Below are 19,343 nucleotides of genomic sequence, written 5' to 3' on the forward strand. Positions count from 1 at the left end.
AACCTGGGATATAAATGTAACACATCCAATCAAACAAAACTGGCATTTTAAGAAAATATAAAATTCAGATATAATTCAGATTATATCTTTAAAACATAAAATTTGGTTGGGTTCTAAAGAAGAAACTATCACCTTAAATTTAGGAACCATCAATGCATTCAACTAGTCTTGCAAGATCAAGCAAGATCTAGTTTGCAAGTTCAGCGAGTTTTCACTTTTTTGTTCAATCGTTAATAAGCTTTGGTTAATGAATTGATGAAACCAATTTCAAATTGCTCCTACAAAATGCATATTCTCCAGTAAGTTCACACACATCTTGGCACAGGAAAAAAATGTGAGTGATTTAGACAAATAAGCAGGATTATCATTCTTACCTTGAAGTAATTTCATATTCATATCTTCGTTCACTTTGGCAGTGTTGATTATGAAACAAGCTTGCTTAGCATATCGAAGAGTACTGAGTGTTTCTTCTACATTGCTGGCTGCAGGGCTGATGGTGGCAATCATAGACGTCTTTGAATTTCCACCTAGACTTTCCTTTAGCAGCCTTGGTTTGAAAGAGAATAAAGTCACAAATGTGTGTATTGTCTGCAGTTTTAAAAGGGGACAATAACAAGCTAAAATCAATCCAGTTAAGGCAAAGCCAACAGATTTCTTCACTCATGGGATCAGAGACAGGTGTCCAGTAGTGGAGGGATTTAATTTATTTTACTACCGATTCTGTGGCCGTGGTTTGGTGGGCTTGGTTTCATGGGCGTGGCAGGGGAAGGATACTGTAAAATCTCCATTCCCTCCCCACTCCAGGGGAAGGTTACTGCAAAATCTCCATTTCCTCCCATTCAGCTGGAACTTGGGAGGCAGAGAATAGATGGGGATGGGGCTAGTCAGAGGTTGTATTTACCGGTACTCCGAACTACTCAAAATTTCCGCTCCCGGTTCTCCAGAACTGGTCAGAACCTTCTGAATACCACCTTTGGTGTCCAGAAGTCTTAACATTACAGATAGTCTCCGCCTATGAACATAATGCCCACTATGATCACAAGTCATGACGGTTTTAAAACAGGTCATCCACATGACCAAGAAGTCTTCTGACACTGCTTGCTAAATACCGTGTTTCCCCGAAAATACGACAAGATACGCGAAGGGCATCTGCGCTGCTGGCGCCGTCCGCCGCTTGGTTTTTTTTTTCAAAGCACGGAGGATGGATGCCGCTCTGGAAGTACGCTCTATGGTTGTGGGCTGCAGATTGTACAACCATAGAGCGTACTTCCAGAGCGGCATCCATCCTCCGTGCTTTGAAAAAAAAAACCAAGCGGCGGACGGCGCCAGCAGCGCAGATGCCCTTCGCGCGAGCAGGGAGCGGAAAAGCCGCTGCGCAACTCCCCTCTCCAGCCATGCAGAGCCCCATTCACTCACCTAGGGGCATTCCGAAGGCACCGAGCCACGGGAGGCGGAGGGCGGCGAACAGGCGCTTGCGTTGCTTGGTACCTTCCGGATACTGCTAGGTCGGTCAGCGGCGCTGTACCCGGCTGGAAAGGGGGGTTGTCGGGCGGCTGCTCATAAGCTTGGTCACCTCATGGCTGCTGCGTTGCTGCTGCGACAGCGCAACACAGCCATTCGACCCTGAGGCTTGCCCGGCTCTTCGGGAGCCCGCTCGCAAGAGAGCAGCTGCCCAGCAACCCCCCCCTCTTCAGCTGGGCACAGCGCCGCTGACTGACCTAGCGGTACCCCGAAAGCACCAAGCAACGCAAGCGCCTTTGCCCCCACCTCATTCCCGTGGCTTGGTGCCTTCGGATACCGCTAGGTCGGCGAGCGGTGCTCTGCCTGGTCGGAGGGGGGGGATTGTCCAGAGGGCTTATTTTCGAGGGTGGGCTTATATTTTTGTGCACGCGAAAAATGTCGCAAGGGTTTAGTTTCAGGACAGGTTGTATTTTCGGGGAAACACGGCAGTTGTCAAGAGAACCAATGATTCACTATGGGACGTTTTTGCCGTAAACTGGAAATAAACAGCCATAAATACAGCCAAGCATCCAACATGCGATCACATGTGTGTAGGGAGGGCAGCTATCAGAATTTTAGAATTGGGCCATAAGAACCTCCACAGAGGTCAGTTATAACTTCAAACGGTCGCTAAGCAACTGATTGTAATTTGACAACTACCTGTATTTATTTCCCTGGTATATTTCTCCTTTTCTCACTGTAAGAACTAGTAAAGGAAAAGCAATGCAAATAGTTAGAGATGTTTCATTAGCTTTTGTGATGCCGTATTAGGATTACAACTAAGCTGTAGATTTATTTGACAAACAGCGTCACATGAGCCGATCAAAGTTCACTCAGCATATCGCAGGCTTTCAGTAATGGGATGGCTGGGACACTAGTTAAAAAGCAGACCTAGTTTGGCTTTGAAGCTACTGAAGAAGCTATTGAAATGAGCTTCTGGGACGGACTGAAGGACTTGTAGCCTTCCAGCTACCAAATATTAAGGTATTATTCATTTTTATCCAGGTGTATACATAATCAATGTTTAAAATAAATAAATAAATAAAATACATATGAGATGCCAACTGTACCTTTATGTATGCCAATCCTTTCTGAAAAACTTAGAAAGTTATGTTAATATAGAAACTCTTATAAATATATATTAGCTTCAGTCTTAAACTGATCCATTTTATTTTTGAGTTTTAAGCTCATCTCAGATGTTAAATAAACTCTAAGTTCATTTAAGGTTGTATAATTTTCATGAAATATGAAAGCCCTTGAAACAAAATTGTTGAAGCAAGATTTTTTGTCTGATCTTATTCTCTTACAAGCATAGATTCATTGCCTCAAACTAAATTTTGAAAAATGAGATTACAAAAGCCCAGTCTAGCACAATACCAATGAAGAAGAAAAATATCAGCTCCCAAAAGAAACCAGCATGGCTGCATAAAGAACTATCTGACAAACTGAAAGACAAAAAAGGTAAGTATAAAAAGTGGAAGGAGGGGGACATAACTAAGGCAGAATATCAGCAAACAGCCCGAGCATGTAAAGATGAAGTGAGGAAAGCTAAGGCTCACAATGAAGAAAGGCTTGCCACAAAAGTAAAAATTAACAAAAAAAGCTTCTTCCAACATGTTAAAAACAAGAAAAAAGTTAAGGAAACAATTGGTCCATTGCTAGGAGAAAGTGGCAAGAAGGTGACAAGCAACAGGGAGAAAGCAGAACTATTTAACTCATGTTTTGCATCTGTCTTTACACAAAGGGATAAAACAGTCCAACCTGTCAAAAGCAGCACCACAAAAATCAGATTAGGAACACAAATTGAAATAGGGAAGAAAATGGTAAGTGAGCACCTGTCTACCCTAGATGAGTTCAAATCACCAGGACCGGATGGATTACACCCCAGGGTTCTGAAGGAACTAGCAGACGAGATCTCAGAACCACTGAATTATATCTTTCAGAGATCCTGGAACACCGGGGAACTACCAGAGGACTGGAAAAGAGCTGATGTGGTTCCCATCTTCAAAAAAGGGAAAAAAATAGATCCAGGAAACTACAGACCTATCAGCCTGACCTCAATACCAGGAAAGATTCTGAAAAAAATAATCAAGCAACGAATTTGTGAACACCTAGAAGCAAACAAAGTAATAGCCAAAAGTCAACATGGATTTGTCAAAAACAGATCATGCCAGACTAATCTTATTGCATTCTTTGATAATGTGACAAAATTAGTGGACCAGAAGAATGCCGTTGATATAGCTTACTTGGACTTCAGTAAGGCTTTTGATAAGGTAGACCATAACCTACTACTAGATAAAGTAGAAGAATGTGGGTTAGACAGCATCACCACCAGATGGATTCGTAACTGGCTGACCAACCGCACTCAACGTGTAGTCCTCAATGGAACTGCATCTACATGGAGGGAAGTATGCAGTGGAGTACCCCAAGGCTCTGTTTTAGGCCCAGTACTCTTCAACATCTTCATCAATGATTTGGATGAGGGAATAAATGGGGAACTCATCAAATTTGCAGATGACACCAAGCTGGCAGGAATAGCCAACACTCCAGAAGATAGGCTTAAGATACAGAAGGATCTTGCCAAACTTGAACATTGGGCACTATCTAATAAAATGAAATTCAATGGTGAAAAGAGTAAGGTTCTACATTTAGGCAACAAAAACGGAATGCACAGGTACAGTATAGGTGGTACCGTGCTCAATAGTAGTAACTGTGAGAGGGATCTTGGAGTTCTAGTGGACAACCATTTAAATATGAGCCAGCAGTGTGCAGCAGCTGCCAAAAAAGCCAATACAGTTCTAGGCTGCATCAACAGAGGGATAGAATCAAGATCACGTGAAGTGTTAATACCACTTTATAATGCCTTGGTAAGGCCACACTTGGAATACTGCATTCAGTTCTGGTCGCCACGATGTAAAAAAGATGTGGAGACTCTAGAAAGAGTGCAGAGAAGAGCAACAAAGATGATTAGGGGACTGGAGACTAAAACATATGAAGAACGGTTGCAGGAACTAGGTATGTCTAGCTTAAGAGAAAGAAGGACTAGGGGAGACATGATAGCATTGTTCCAATATCTCAGAGGTTGCCACAAAGAAGAGGGAGTCAAGCTATTCTCCAAGGCACCTGAGGACAGAACAAGAAGCAATGGGTGGAAACTAATCAAGGAGAGAAGCAACTTAGAACTGAGGAGAAACTTCCTGACAGTTAGAACAATTAATCAGTGGAACAGCTTGCCTCCAGAAGTTGTGAATGCCCCAACACTGGAAGTCTTTAAGAAGATGTTGGATAGCCATTTGTCTGGAACGGTATAGGGTTTCCTGCCTAGGCAGGGGGTTGGACTAGAAGACCTCCAAGGTCCCTTCCAACTCTACTATTGTATTATTGTATTAAACCTTTATATTGAGAAAAATTATTAAATTAAAAGGGACAATGAAATCCTACATGTGTTGTCTGACACATACGTCACATGTAAGCAAGCAAAGGATTATAACTTCAGGATAAGTAGGTAGGTATAAGATTGTTATTAAGCACCCAAATCCCACTCTTTGGACAAAATATATGATGAGCTTGGTGGCATCATATTTTTTGCCTTCTGGAAAGATGAAAGAATTTAAATACACCGGCAGAAAGATAGAAGAGCTATTTTGCTAAAATGAATAGAATGCAATCAGAGACTTGGAAAAGATATTCAATTAGTCCTCGACTTACGACCACAATTGAGTCCATAATTTCTGTTGCTAAGTGAGATAGTGCTTGAGTGTATTTTGCTCCATTTTACAACCTTTCTTGCCACAATTGTTAAGTGAATCTGGCTCCCCCATTGACTTTGCTTGTTAGAAGATTGCAAAAAGTGATCCGTAATTCCAGAACACCTCAACCATCATAAAGATGAGTCAGTTGCCAAGCCTCTAAATTTTGATCACGTGGATCATGAGGATGCTGAACTGTCATAAGTGTGAAAAGCGGTAATAATATGAACGGTCCCTTTTTTTGTTGCCGTTGTAACTTCAAATGGTCACTAAATGAACTGGTGTAAGTTAAAAACTACCTGTAGGTCTAATACTTACTGTCATAACTGCCGATTCGTGTAATATCCGAGCAAGAAAGTACAGGACAAATGCCAAACAAGAATCAAAGTTTCTCTTACAGTTCTTAAAAATAGGTACGTACCACGTAAGAACAGAGTCACGGTATGGAACAAATAACTTCTTCCTGCTTTGATTTTGATCAGAGAGGGCAGAAATAACTTTCCCCAGAGTTAACAAGGATTTGTTTATGCTTGCTCCTTCCTGCATTGATTAAAAAGAAACATCAATACGTTTAAAATCCCGATTCCTTGTGGAAATAGATTTTTCAGCACTGTAATATTATAGAACAACCTTCTCCAGCTGGGTGCCCTGCAACTTTGTTGGAACCAGTATACCCAGGATTCCCAATCAGCATTGCAAAGGCCAGTTGGGAGCTTTATAAATTGCAACCCCGTCACATGGCACTGAATACCATGGACAAGTAGTTAAGATATAATACAACTGTTTTCTACTCTCAATTTGCAACTGATACCCTCAAAAATCAAGAGCGCTACACCTAGACACATTCAGACAAATCAAGCCATATTTAGAGAAATATAATAAAATGATGATGTCAAGATATGTCCATGAGCTCTGGTGGCGCAGTGGTTAGAATGCAGTATTACAGACAAACTCTGTCCTCAGCCTAGAGTACGATCCTGACTGGCTCAAGGTTGATTCAGCCTTTCATCCTTCTGAGGTTGGTAAAATGAGGATCCAGGTTGGTGGGGGCAATATGCTGACAATATGCTGACATTGTAAACTGCTCAGAGAGTGCTGTAAAAGTGGTATATAAGTCTAACATGGGTGATAAGAGTAACAACAGATGCGGTCTTGCAGGAATTAGCTGATTTCCAATTGTGTTTCTTTTCTTACCCTATTATTATATGCTGTTATAGGTAGTCCTTGACTTAGGACTATAATGGAGCCTGCCCATAAGAGTCACAAGTTGTGATGGTCATAAAGCGGGTCACCCATGTGACTGATACAATTTTCTGACCTTTTTTGTGGTAATTATTAAATGAACGTATTGTTTGTCATGAGCCAGACATGATAAAAATCAGAAGTAAATGCTGGTTTTCCACAAAAACATTGTAAAACATGGACACGTGACTATGGGCGCTGCAGCAAACAGCCATGAATGTGGGTCAGTTGGCAAGCACCCAAAATTCAGTCATGTGACTACAGGGGTGCAGTTGTCAGAACTTCAGAATTTGGTCTTAAGTACTCCTCGGGAGATCATTTGTAATTTCAAATGATCGCTGAGCAACCAGCCATGTGTTGAAAACTACTTGTATAGTGTTGCTGATTAATAAATGTACTTTGATGCTGTAGAGCTGGTATTATTGGTTCTTACTGCAAACATATACAATTTGAGGGATTGATGCTATTGTTTTAGACTAATGATTTATTGTTGACATATTTATTTTGTGCATGTTACTAACTCATTTATAGCTAGACATAGATTGCTCCTTTTGGAATCGACTCACGGATTCTAGTCAAATTGTTTTATAGACGCATTTTAATTTTGTTTCAAATTTTATTTACTGTTTTTTAAGAGAGATTTATAACTGCTCAAAGATCACTCATGAACTTCTTGTACTGGTCTAAGACTGCAATAAACTGACTGATTTCTGCTGGTTTTACTCTTATAAGCTGTATGGAGCTGGCAATAATTAGGTGATCAAAAACTCTTATAAGCGATCATATGTGCTATTTGTATTGCAATTAAATCAATCAACCTTCAAAATCTGTGGCAGCATATCTGTTTGGTATGGAGAATGAGACAAACAAGGCAAGCACTTCCATTAAAAAAACTGCCTATGTATACATTTTACCTTCAGTCTTTCTCCACTGGTTTGACCTGTAGAACAGCGTTCACTCCCTGCTAAGTCTATTAGATTGACACGACTGATGATTCTGTGTTCATATTCTTTCTTTTCCACAATCTCTGTCTAAAACAAATAAATAGATCATTATGATTAAGCACACTATAAACTTCCCAAAGCAATAAATCAGTTTACATATTTATAACAAATAAAGAAGGATCTCCTCCTTCTTACAGTGTGGCTCCCCAACATTTACAATTTTAATAGCAATAACATGCATAGTCAATAAATGCTGCCAGCACATTAAAAATGAAAGGATAGAAAGAAAAATCTGTTGCTAAAATCAGAGACCAGTTTTGTTGATAGATACCTACTAAATAGGAATGATTACCAAGTCTGCTATAGGTTAAAAAGGGCAACACTCAAGACAAATGAGGATTCTGAAAATTCAAGAGGAAGCAGTTTTCATTTTCTGCTGTAATCCATCAAAGGGCAAGCTTTTTTTTAGAGCCAAAATAATTTTGATCAGGAAAGGTTGCAAATCCTCCTCCTTAGAGAAGGCATATTTCATGCCCATCTTTGTCATCCCTCAAAATCATTTCCTGTCCAAGACAATGACGGGGAGTGCTTTCGCACAATTTATGACCAGTCACTTAGTGACTCTTTGAAATTTTGGAGAACCCCTTTAAAATAGGTACTTTTGATCTAGATTTCCAGGGATAGGGCGGAGCTAAGATGGTGGACAAAGAGCAACAGCTGTAAAGAGCTCTTCCAAAAGTAAACAGCTTTTTCTTTTTCTTTTTTCTATTTTTTAACTCACCTTTAACCCACTGTGTAACCCAAGCAGGTGTTTCTGGCAAAAATAAATGCCCATTGCAGACAATGGATTTGCTTAACCATCATCTCATTTCTTAATAATAGGGGATTCATTTAGTGATCATGAAGATTCACTTAATGACCACTGAAAAAATGTCATAAAACCAGGTCAGTTATCTGACGACCCTCTTAACGGATGACATGACTTACAATTCCAGGCTCAATTGCAGTTGTAAGTTGAGAATGGCCCCTTACTGATGGTCTTTGAACAAAATTTTAAAATGAAGGTTTCTCCAAAGGCCCTTGGGAGAGTTACAATAGTTACCTGTATTTGGATGCCTACTATCATAGTTTGTCACTGTCAGCCAGTTGTTCAGACTGGATTTGGCATTTTTGTCTACCTATTGAATCCTTATGAAGGATCTGACAGATGTGGATGGTGTTACAGTTATTGTCACAGGTTGTAAGCAGTTCGAAGTACAGCTACCTTTTGCAATTGACTGGTGGTGAATTTGTCAATGACATTGGTGTTCTGTTTTCATTATTCTGATTATTATTGTCATGGTTATTATTATTATTAGAGCAATAAAGTTTGATTACATTCGGGAAGGTTTTATTACATTTTAATTAGTTTCTTTGACTGCCTATAGCAGGGCTGTCAAACCCGCGGTCCACGGACTGGATGCATCACGCGCCTGCATGCCCACACCCGGTTTAGTGAAGGGGGGAAAAGTCATGATTCGTCACGTGATGCCACAAGTTTGACACCCTTGGCCTACAGTATTCTCAGGAATCTTCTTCACCAAAAGAGTCAGTATTTTTCATATCCTGCTTCTCTGAAGTTCACTTTTGCCTCCATAGTGGACTATATGGAATATCATGGCTTGCACTATTCTGATCTTTGTAGCTACAGACATGTCACAATATCTAAACATCTGTTTCAAGGCCTTCAAGGCTGCCTTCCAAGCACTAGTCTGTAAGTATTTCATGACTGCTTGTTCTTTTACTGTTGATGATTGATCCCAAAATGCAGAAGCTATCCACCACTTTGATATCTTCATTGTCAATTCTAAGGGGGTTTGTTATACCTGTCACTGATATTTTTTATATTTAATTTTAGTCCCAATTTATTTGCACTGTACTTCCTGACTTTTGTTATTAGAGCTTGCAATCTTTGCATTTTCAGCTATCAGAACACTATGTCCATGTTAAAAAGAAAATCTCCTTCAGAGAAGGAAGTTATTTAATTAATATTGTCAATGTTTGAAAAGTCTTATGATAAAGCCACCATCAGCAAATGTACACAATCTTTTAACACAGTCCTCTTAATACCTTGGTTTGTGTCATCACCAACGTGAAAACAGAGTGAGATCGAGAACTCTTGTCATTCATGCCAGTGGCAGCAGTAGCTCTATGCTTATTTCCTAGCTGGAGCCAATTCTGACAAAAAGAGAGGAGGTGCAAATGTTTAAAAAGCACTTTGTATCCCATTACGACTTCAAAGTAATCATGAGGAACAGCTAATGTGAATAAAACAGATGTAACCGTACATATAGAACTTAGCTATCATAGATTAGTATCTTTTAATCTAATAAAACATTCAAATTTTAAAAGCATTCATTTGGAAAAACAGCTACCTAAATTATCTCTATCTAGCATAAGTGCAATAGCATCTTGTTGGCCCCTTAAAGAAATAGGTGAAGCCTATCTCTCAATCTAATAATTCACATTGCTGTTGCGATTGCGGTCTTCCCAAGCTTTCAATTGGTCTATACTCTACACATTAAAGTGAAGCTTTCCTCAAACGTCTAGTTCAGTGATGGCTAACCTTTTTGTCATCGCATGCCATAATGCCATAATGCACTCATAATGCAATTCACAAAACTCTAACCCCATGTTCCCCCTGCACATGCACTCCCCCCGTGCGCCCCGTTCCCATCCATGCGTATGCAACCCCCCACACTCCTGTCCCCATGCATACCTGACCCCCTCTGCGCCAACCGTACATGCGTGCATGCCCCCCCATTCATGCATGTGTGACCCCCCCACACACATGTGCGGTAGAGCTGAACTGGAGCGACAGCTCGCGTGACCGCGGAGAGAGCTTTGCATGCCACCTCTGGCATGTATACCATAGGTTCACCATCACGGTTCTAGCTACTCACTCTTCTCCAGCCCATGTTGCTTGGTTCCAACTTTACATATCAGTAGTATAATGATAATAACAAATTACTAGATTCTTTTTGGTAAGGAATGGATGGTCTCATTTTGGACGGCAAATAGGGAAGCAAAGAGTTCCACTGATTTTTTTAAAAAGCTTCCATAAGCTATTTTATGTTTGTCATGTTACTTCTTCTTTAAAGAGAGCTTCCTCTTGAAATTATATGGTATGCAAATAAAAAACAGAGTCTTTCTCAAATTCTTCCTGAGTTTGTAAAGAAAATGAATTAAATGATAATGCAAGGAACTTTCTACTAAGATGCCAGTATTTATTACTAATTCAAATATTTGAATACCATACAAAAGTCAGTATAATGTAACATACTCTCCCTCCATTACTCTATAATGTTTTCTTTACTAGTTAATCATTATATCATTACACATTCTATTGAAAGATTCATAATTTATATTTAAGTAACAAAATTTTACCTGAATATCAGAGTAAGAACTAACAGCATTCCTAAAAGGAAAGGAATAATTTTATCTAGTCAGAAAAATGAATGTTGACACATATGAAGCAATCTGCTTAAATTATATTTCTTAATTCTAATAGTATAATCTAGTATTAGTATACAGTTTAGATACAGAACAATAAACACATACTGACATACTTGCGCATAACTTACAAAAGTTTACAGAGAAATTTATTTTTTACTTGCTTGTTGGGCCAAATGGAACCAATTAAATGGGATTACAAACTAAATATTTGCAATCTATCTTCTAAGTAAAAAAACAAAGCAAAATGTTGGACTAGAGCTTATAATTGACTAAGCAGGAGAATCCACATGGGTAGATTTGAGGTCTGAAAAACTAGTCAAGGGACCAAGTTAAGGAGAATCAAGATGGATGGCTGTTCTATTGGAAGTCTAAATAATAAATATCAATTTGGAAACAAGACCCCAGAGGTCAGTGAGTAAAATAAAATGAAGTCTGGAGAAGAGAAGGAAGTTAATGAGAGAGAGAATATCCATAGGAAATTTGATTAGTTGAGGACTGAATTTTGGTATTTACAACAGCTAAGAAATAAGGGTAAATTTCTTGATATATTTTGCATCATCAAATAAAGCTGCAGTTCAGCACCCAGGCACTCATAAAAAAATTCAGAAAGTAAAATGTATGGCTAATCCAAGCATATCCAAAGAGATGTCCTCTTTGCACAATCAAACTTCCTATCAATTCTAAGTCCCCTCCTTATAACTGTGCATATTCCCCAAACCAGTTCAAGAGCAGATTTGGAGAAAACAGGAACACTGAAAGAAGAAATAACTTCTCCTGGCAGATACCATTCTATCAGAGAAAAGGCATCATTGGATAATCCCTTACGCTGTCAGGTCTTCCACATATGGCCCAAAGACTGGATGTTCTCTTACACGAAGCTTTTAATTAAAAAAAAAAAAGCTGATTAGAAATGTGAATGTTTTAAAAGAATTAATTATTTTTAGTTATTTATCAAACAATTTTATGTTGCCACCCAATTCTCTTACAGGCAGCACACAACGTTAAGATCTCAGTAAAACACTATAAAAATGTGAAAATTCTCAAAAAAGTTGTTTCACTTTACATTTTATTTATAAATTACGAAGAATATTAATATACTTCACTGTAAGAATTGCATCAGACAAAACAGCAAACAAATTAAGTTTTAAGAGGTTTAAAAATAAGAGTTAAAACAGAATAATAGAACAAAACATCAGAGAAAAATAAAATAACCCAGACTAGTTACTTAAAATTAACATTTTAACTTACTGGTTGCTTCTTCTCTCCATTTTCAGCTCTGAAGATAAGCAAATCATGAATTTTTTCATTATAGATTTCAAAGTAGCTGATTTCAAGATGACAAGTAGTCTAATAAGAAGAAAAGTTTGATTGCTGATTAAGTACTTTGGGAAAATAAAGCTGACTATATGATAGTGGAAACTGAAAAAATGTGATCCAAGGACTTTTTTTGACTCAGAGAACCTCCACAGAGAGGATGAAACCAAATATTTGCACCCTATTACTCCATTGGAGAACAGAAGTTTTAAGCTCCTCATAGGCAAAATAGATGCTTAAAAGCTTAGAGGATGCTTAAGACACCAATCTCACAGCCTAAAAACCCTTTTCCAAAATAAGATATGCTGATATCTTAATTAGGATGAATGGCCAAATGTATAAATGTAGACCCTAACAATTTCTAGGATAAACAATAATCAAGGATCATTGTCTCAGTAGTTTCTTTCTAACCCAGTCAGTAATGGTTTAAAACAGGGGTGTCAAACTCGATTTTATTGAGGCCGCATCAGGGTTGTTTGATCTCGGGAGGTGTGTGTGGATCTTTTAGCTGGCAGAGGGCTGCAGGAGGCCCTTGCGAGCTCAATTTTTGCCGGCAGAGGCACCGCAGGCCAGTCCTTCATTGTTTCCAGGGCAGCCCCACGGGCCAGATCTTAGCACCCCGTGGGCTGAATCTGGCCCACAGGCCTTCAGTTTGACACCCCTAGTTTAAAGTGATACAATTGTAAGCATGTTTTGTTCACTTTTTACAAAAACCGCATTGTTCTATAATACTAGCCAAACTATGAGGTTGGTGATCCAACTTCATAATGCTTGTGAGACTGTTTCAATATATCAATATATGTGTCTTGAATGAAATAAAAAGCATAGTATGTAAAAACCTTCACCTGAAGGAATAGAATTGGTTTCTGATGCTATTTGACTACATACTTTTGGTAACATGCACGAAATCTACAAACCTAAAATTTAAAAATCCTAGCATGCATCTGAACTTAAATTTTGCTTTTCCTACTAAAAGATTTTAGATGGCATAAAGTTTATCTGCATCACATTGTTCTTTATATGCACTTTTATAAATGTTAGCTTCTATCTACTTCAGCTAAGGAAAAATTATCACAGTTGAAGCACTATTATGAAGAAATTTTATTTTAATTACATCTGAATTCCAGAAACTAATGAAATGCACATTTAATTATTACAGGCTAAAACAATACTTCAATTCCAAATTGATGAGGATGTAAGCATCGCAGTACCTGCTCTGTTTCTTTTTCTGCTATTTGATAGAAAAGATCTTGACAGAATCTCGGTATTATTCCTCGTTCATCATCATCAAAACCCATCATGCTGTAATGACAATTTAAATATATTCAGTTCAGCAGAAGACCTTTGAATTTCTTCAAATCATTCTCCATACAAAAGAGGTCCAGGTTTAAAAAAAACAACTTAAAGGAATCAGAATTGTTCTATAGAATCAGAATACTGAAAAAAATTAACCATCTTCATTAGACTAATAAATGAGACATTGTCAGGGTAATGACGATTTAATAGTTGACCAGCTGCTGTAAGGCTGTAAACCGAGATGATGACATGGGGATGAATCAGCAGGGTTACTGCCACTTTAAGAAGCTGTATATATAAAGGAGGACATCTATCTCTCCTTGTGTATCTCTCTCCATTGTAGTTCTCCGTGTAGAGTTGAAGATTGATTGCCTGCCTAGTATTTGCCTCACGTGTATATACGTATATATAAGTCCTGTATATAAACCACTGTTTGAAAGACAAAACCTTACACACACACACGCACACACACATATATTCTAATAACAAAGGTAGAAACTTCTTGCAGATTTCATCTTCAAAAGCTATAATAGTATCAATTATCAATATAGTATCAGTATAAATATATCTGATAACATATATAATAAGGCAAAGAAATGTTGCCTTCCTTCTTGGATACTCCAAAATTAGATTATCCTGAAAACAAGTAAAAGTGCTGCTAAGCTACTGCTGGCAAGACAGAAACAAAAGAGAATAGGTTTTTGTCCTTGTAAATTTATTTAGAAAAGGAGGCCTTTGGATACAGAAAGTCCACCCAACTTCTCAGTACATCCAATGCCTCATTTTTACTTTAGCCAACATCACTGCCAATTATTGGAAAGTACCAACCTTGAAGGCTGACTGTTCTCTCCTTCATAGTTGGGGGGGGGGGGATCCCATGTTTTGGAGAATGATTTCAGAGGATGCAGCTCAGCTATGACTTTCTAACTACAGCTGGGAACTTAATATTCATTCTGAATCACACAGAACAGTTATTTATAGCTACTAAACATGTGATTAAACCTCCTACACACCCTTGGAGCTTATTGTATTGCTTATTAATGCAATAAACTTGTATTAATACTCCTGTTAATAATACTTGTACGGCATTTTTAAAAGACCTCACATACCTTGTTACAACCATCTTTACCATATGCCTTCTAAGGAGAGCAACATTACTAACTATATTGCTGACAGATATCCAAGACAAAAAGTGGATTCAACAGTGAATTGAATCAAAATATTTTCAGTTTGACTTAATGTATTATATAAGTTCAGCTAACTTATTTATCCAGCAAACCACATTTAAAAGAATCTACGGCCAGCCCTAGCATAATTTCTGCATCCAACCCAAAAGATGGTTGCCTGAGAACATTTAGTACACCTTTGTAACATTTTTAAGGAATTTCTGGTTAAACTCATGCTTTAAAGTCTGTTTGCCACCATATTATTCTACCCCTAGTTTACAAGAATGTGTGCATTTTTATCATATTCTCAGAAAGATTTTTTATCGTGTTCTCAGAAATTTTATCACTGGAGAGTTGCCTTCTATTCTAATTATATTCTAGAGAGGATTAAATATGTTAATAATCTGTTGAAACAACGAAGAGACTCATGGCATCTCAAACACTAGCTGAGGTTCTATCTTAGTTTCATGGATTACATTGATTTCAACAGATGCAATCATATTTCAGTAAAAATATTAGTTAAAGATCACTGTCAAAGGCAACATACATTGAATGCTGCTGATCCTCATTTGCCCCCCCCCCATATTTTCCCTTCCAACTCAACTTACGTGTAAGATTTTCCAGAACCAGTCTGCCCATATGCAAAAAGGCAAGCATTGTATCCTTCAAAGGCCGTTTCTAGAAGAGGCATTGCCAAGGATTGGTATATTTTTTCTTGGCTTGCATAGTTAGGGCACTTATCAAAAGACCAGAATGAAAAGTCAAAGTTGAAACTGTATATTTGTTTTGTAGATGGATGATGAACAACAGTCTCTTGCCCTTCCATTGAAACCACCTGGACAGATTCTTCATTTCTGTCCCTAAATAAAAACACAAAATAAATGTAATTTGCAATGAGGTAAACACTCAATATATTAAATCTATAATAGTTGTGAAAACTAACAATTTGCATTTATCTAGCTAATGTTCTAGGAACTACAGGGTATATAGGGGATCACATTTGGGATATGAGTTGTGAAAAGATAAAAACTCTATCATGATCAAGAATATCATTTTATAGTAGTTTTCACATTAGTATAATTTTTCTTTATGTGTTTTTCTTTATCTAACCCAAATAAGAGACTAATAAATTGTACTGATATCTTAAGGTTTTACACCATCAGAACCTTATGATTCAGATATGAAATGGTCTTGGATGAAATTATGTCAGGACCATCATGATGTAGTACAACGGACTGGAAAAAGTGACTTATGACCGTTTTTCACACTTAGGACCATTGCAGCATCCCCATGGTCATGTGATCAAAATTCAGATGCTTGGCAACTGACTCCTATTTATGATGGTTGCAGTGTTCTACAACCTTTTGCAACCTTTTGAAAGCAAAGTCAATAGGGAAGCCAAACTCATTTAACAATTGTGTTATTAAATTAACAACTGCAGTGATTCACTTAATAATTGTGGTAAGAAAGGTCATAAAACGGGGCAAAACTCACTTAACAAATGTGAGTCCAAAATCCTGTTGCTCCTTGGTCCAAAGTCCTCTTTTCTGATGAGAGCAACTTTTGCATCTCATTTGGAAACCAAGGACCCATAGTATGGAGGAAGAACGGAGAGGCCAATCAAGCACAGTAATCCCATGGTCATTGAAACAGTTTTTGGTGCTTTTGGCAAAAGTTGCTCTCATCAGAAAAGAGGACTTTGGACCAAAGAGCAACAGGACTTTGGACCACTGTCCTTCATTAAGACAGCTGTCTACCAGGAGATTTTGGAGCACTTCATGCTTCCTTCTGCAGACGAGCTTTATGGGGATGCTGACTTCATTTTCCAGCTGCTCACACTGCCAAAAGCACCAAAACCTGGTTCAATGACTGTGGGATTACTGTGCTTGATTGGCCAGCAAACTTGTCTGACCTGAACCCCATAGAGAATCTAAGGGGCATTGCCAAGAGAAAGATGAGAGACATGAGACTGAACAATGCAGAAGAGCTGAAGGCCGCTATTGAAGCATCCTGGTCTTCCATAATATCTCAGCAGTGCCACAGGCTGATAGCTCCCATTCCACGCGGCATTGAGGCAGTAATTGCTGCAAAAGGGGCCCAAACCAAGTACTGACTACATATGCATGCTTATACTTTTCAGAGGTCCGATATTGTTCTATGTACAATCCTTGTTTTATTGATTGCATGTAATATTCTAATTTTCTGAGATGGTGGATTTGGGGTTTTCATGAGCTGTACGTCATAATCACCACAATTATGACAAATCACGGCTTGAACTATCTTGCTTTGCATGTAATGAGTCTTATCTCATATATTAGTTTCACCTTAAGTTGCATTACTGAAATAAATGAACTTTTGCACGATATTCTAATTTTTTGAGTTTCACCTGTATATGTCCACTACACAAAAGAATATATTTAAATATTGAAGGAAAGCATATTTAATATTTAGCATCATACAACAATATAAAATAAATGTGAATTCACTAGGACATTTCAGTAGGTTTAGTATTGAACAAAATAAACCTGCAGGGGAAGGCAAAGAAGGCATGGTTTTTCGGCTGCCAAATCTGCAGTGTATTATTCTGCTGGAACTGGACTTGAATCCCTAATTCTATAAAATTTTAAAGAACGCCCCTAAACTCCTGAGGTTCAAAATAATACCAGCTAGAAATGGAAGTTATGGTGCTGGTAGGTTTGAGAGCAAATGTTTCTGCAACCTACCCAAAACTACACAGATTCAGGATAGGTGAAAGCATACTAAAAAGACAAATATGGAAGTCATTATACTGCATTGCAAAAAGCTGTAGATTAACTTTGCTAGTAGACTAGCAGAACAGTGTTTCTCATTCCCAACAACTTTAATTTATATAATTTCAATTTCCAGAATTCTTTAGCCAGCATGCTGGATGGGGAAATCTGAGAGTTGGGAGTCTACAGACCTTAAAAAGTTGCTGAATTTGAGAAACCCTGGACTAGGGAAAGAGACAACAGGAATAAAATTGGATAGCTCTTGTTCGTCACTAAAAGGGCGTCCATGATGATCATAATCTTGAAAGGAGATAATGCCTGAGTACAACTACAACGATCTGTGCAAAGACTTACCTGAAGCTAAAGGGCCGTACTCTCACAGCCACAGTCACTTTACTATTTTCTATTTTAAAAGAATTGTCTTTAAAGGACACATTCTGCTTTATGCCGTCTTCTTTAACTGAAGCAACTCGTTGAGCGTATGTGGTATTTTCTTGTATCTTTCCCATTTTGCTTGGAGTGCATGCATCACAGCTTTTCTTTTGTGAAATTTGAAGGCAAGTCATCCTATTTTTTAAGGTGGAAGTCACGGGACACTTGGCATACCGAACAGTCGATTTAAATACTTCTGCTGTACTTTTCCTTGGTGTCTTCTGCCTTTCCAAATATTCATTTTTAGTAACATTATTCTGCCGCTTTTCACTTCCATTTGATTTACTGAACCTTCCAGGTGTTTTTAATGCTGATGGCTTACTATTAGGAGTAGTTGTGGTTAAGCGTAACAATTGAGAAGTCTCATGTTGATTTTGAGAAGCAGCAGGTGTCCTGGGTTTTATGGGTGTGACATTCCCAGTAACACTACTATAATTGGTCTTATAATTGGTCTTCCCAGTAGCCTTAATAAGTAAAAGATCACTATTGTTACCTTTGGATGAAAATGGAGCATTGTTACTTTTTGGTGGCAAGTATCCAGCATTTTCTGTTTTAGGTTCATAAATATTATTTGTCTTAGATTTCTCAGTTGATCTAGTTAAAGTTCGGGGCTGGAGGGTTAATCTTTCTTCCACTAGTGTACTATCACTGCCATGGATTTTATCTATGTTGGATTCTCCTTTCCTCGTTGCTCTTCCTCTTTGGAGGGTCAACTTGATTTCTGATGTATATGCAGGTAAAGCACTGGGCAATTTGTTACAGGCAGAAACTACATAGGTCCTATTTATTTCTTTAGTCTGATTCAAAGGTTGTGAAAGTGAACTAGTTCTTTCATATTCTAATACATGCGGTTTTAATTGTTGTCCAAATCCAGGTGAAGAGACATTTCCTGAAGGCTGTTTTTGCGAAGACCCAACAAGCTCACTAACGTGGCTTTTCTTAGGAATAGAAACGATAGACATTAAGACTAAATACTACTAACTACAGCTGTAGAACTGAAATTATCTCATATAAAATCTGTCTGAAAAAAAAATTGGCATCTAATCTCACTTTCTATATAATGTAAACAAAATGTGTCATGATGGCATCTGAAAACAAAAAACAAAAAAAGCATTGTTATTTTCAAGTGGGAAAAAATCAAAAATAAAGTGTGAGGATTGTAGGTGGTAGCATATGCAATCAAATAACTAACAATTCAAGCTTGTAAAATACCTCTTAAATTTCAAATAAGACTGCACTGCTAGAAAGGGCTTATTAACTGGTGGCATGCATTTCTGACTAAACAGTATTTGTCCATCTATTTCACAATATTTATAATCTTCCTTATTCCTAACGTAATCAAGTAGGTTACAACAAAGCTAAAGCAAAGAAAATTATAAAACATATACAATTAACATATTGCAATTTATGAGCATTATTGAAACCAGAATTTCTGTTACTAAGCAAAGCAGATGT

General features: G+C 38.0%; 1 protein-coding gene across 2 annotated transcripts in view; it reads right to left on the bottom strand.

Moving 5' to 3' along the window:
* KIF14 (kinesin family member 14) overlaps positions 1-18,973 on the bottom strand; it is a 45,657-nt gene extending 26,684 nt beyond the window's left edge. For both annotated transcript variants that reach the window (XM_081946853.1, XM_081946852.1), the window contains exons 1-10: positions 17,811-18,973; positions 15,315-15,566; positions 13,456-13,546; positions 12,179-12,277; positions 11,756-11,808; positions 10,862-10,892; positions 9,545-9,652; positions 7,406-7,522; positions 5,671-5,789; positions 375-547 (exon numbers count right to left, since the gene is read on the bottom strand). In XM_081946853.1, the coding sequence (XP_081802979.1) occupies positions 375-547; positions 5,671-5,789; positions 7,406-7,522; positions 9,545-9,652; positions 10,862-10,892; positions 11,756-11,808; positions 12,179-12,277; positions 13,456-13,546; positions 15,315-15,566; positions 17,811-18,850 (2,083 nt within the window). In that variant the 5' untranslated portion in view covers positions 18,851-18,973. The remainder of the gene's footprint in view (positions 1-374; positions 548-5,670; positions 5,790-7,405; positions 7,523-9,544; positions 9,653-10,861; positions 10,893-11,755; positions 11,809-12,178; positions 12,278-13,455; positions 13,547-15,314; positions 15,567-17,810) is intronic.
* Between the last annotated feature and the right edge of the window lie 370 nt (positions 18,974-19,343).

This window comes from Natrix helvetica, assembly GCF_964273705.1.
Source record: "Natrix helvetica genome assembly, chromosome: 3".
NCBI classification, from domain to species: Eukaryota; Metazoa; Chordata; class Lepidosauria; order Squamata; family Natricidae; genus Natrix; species Natrix helvetica.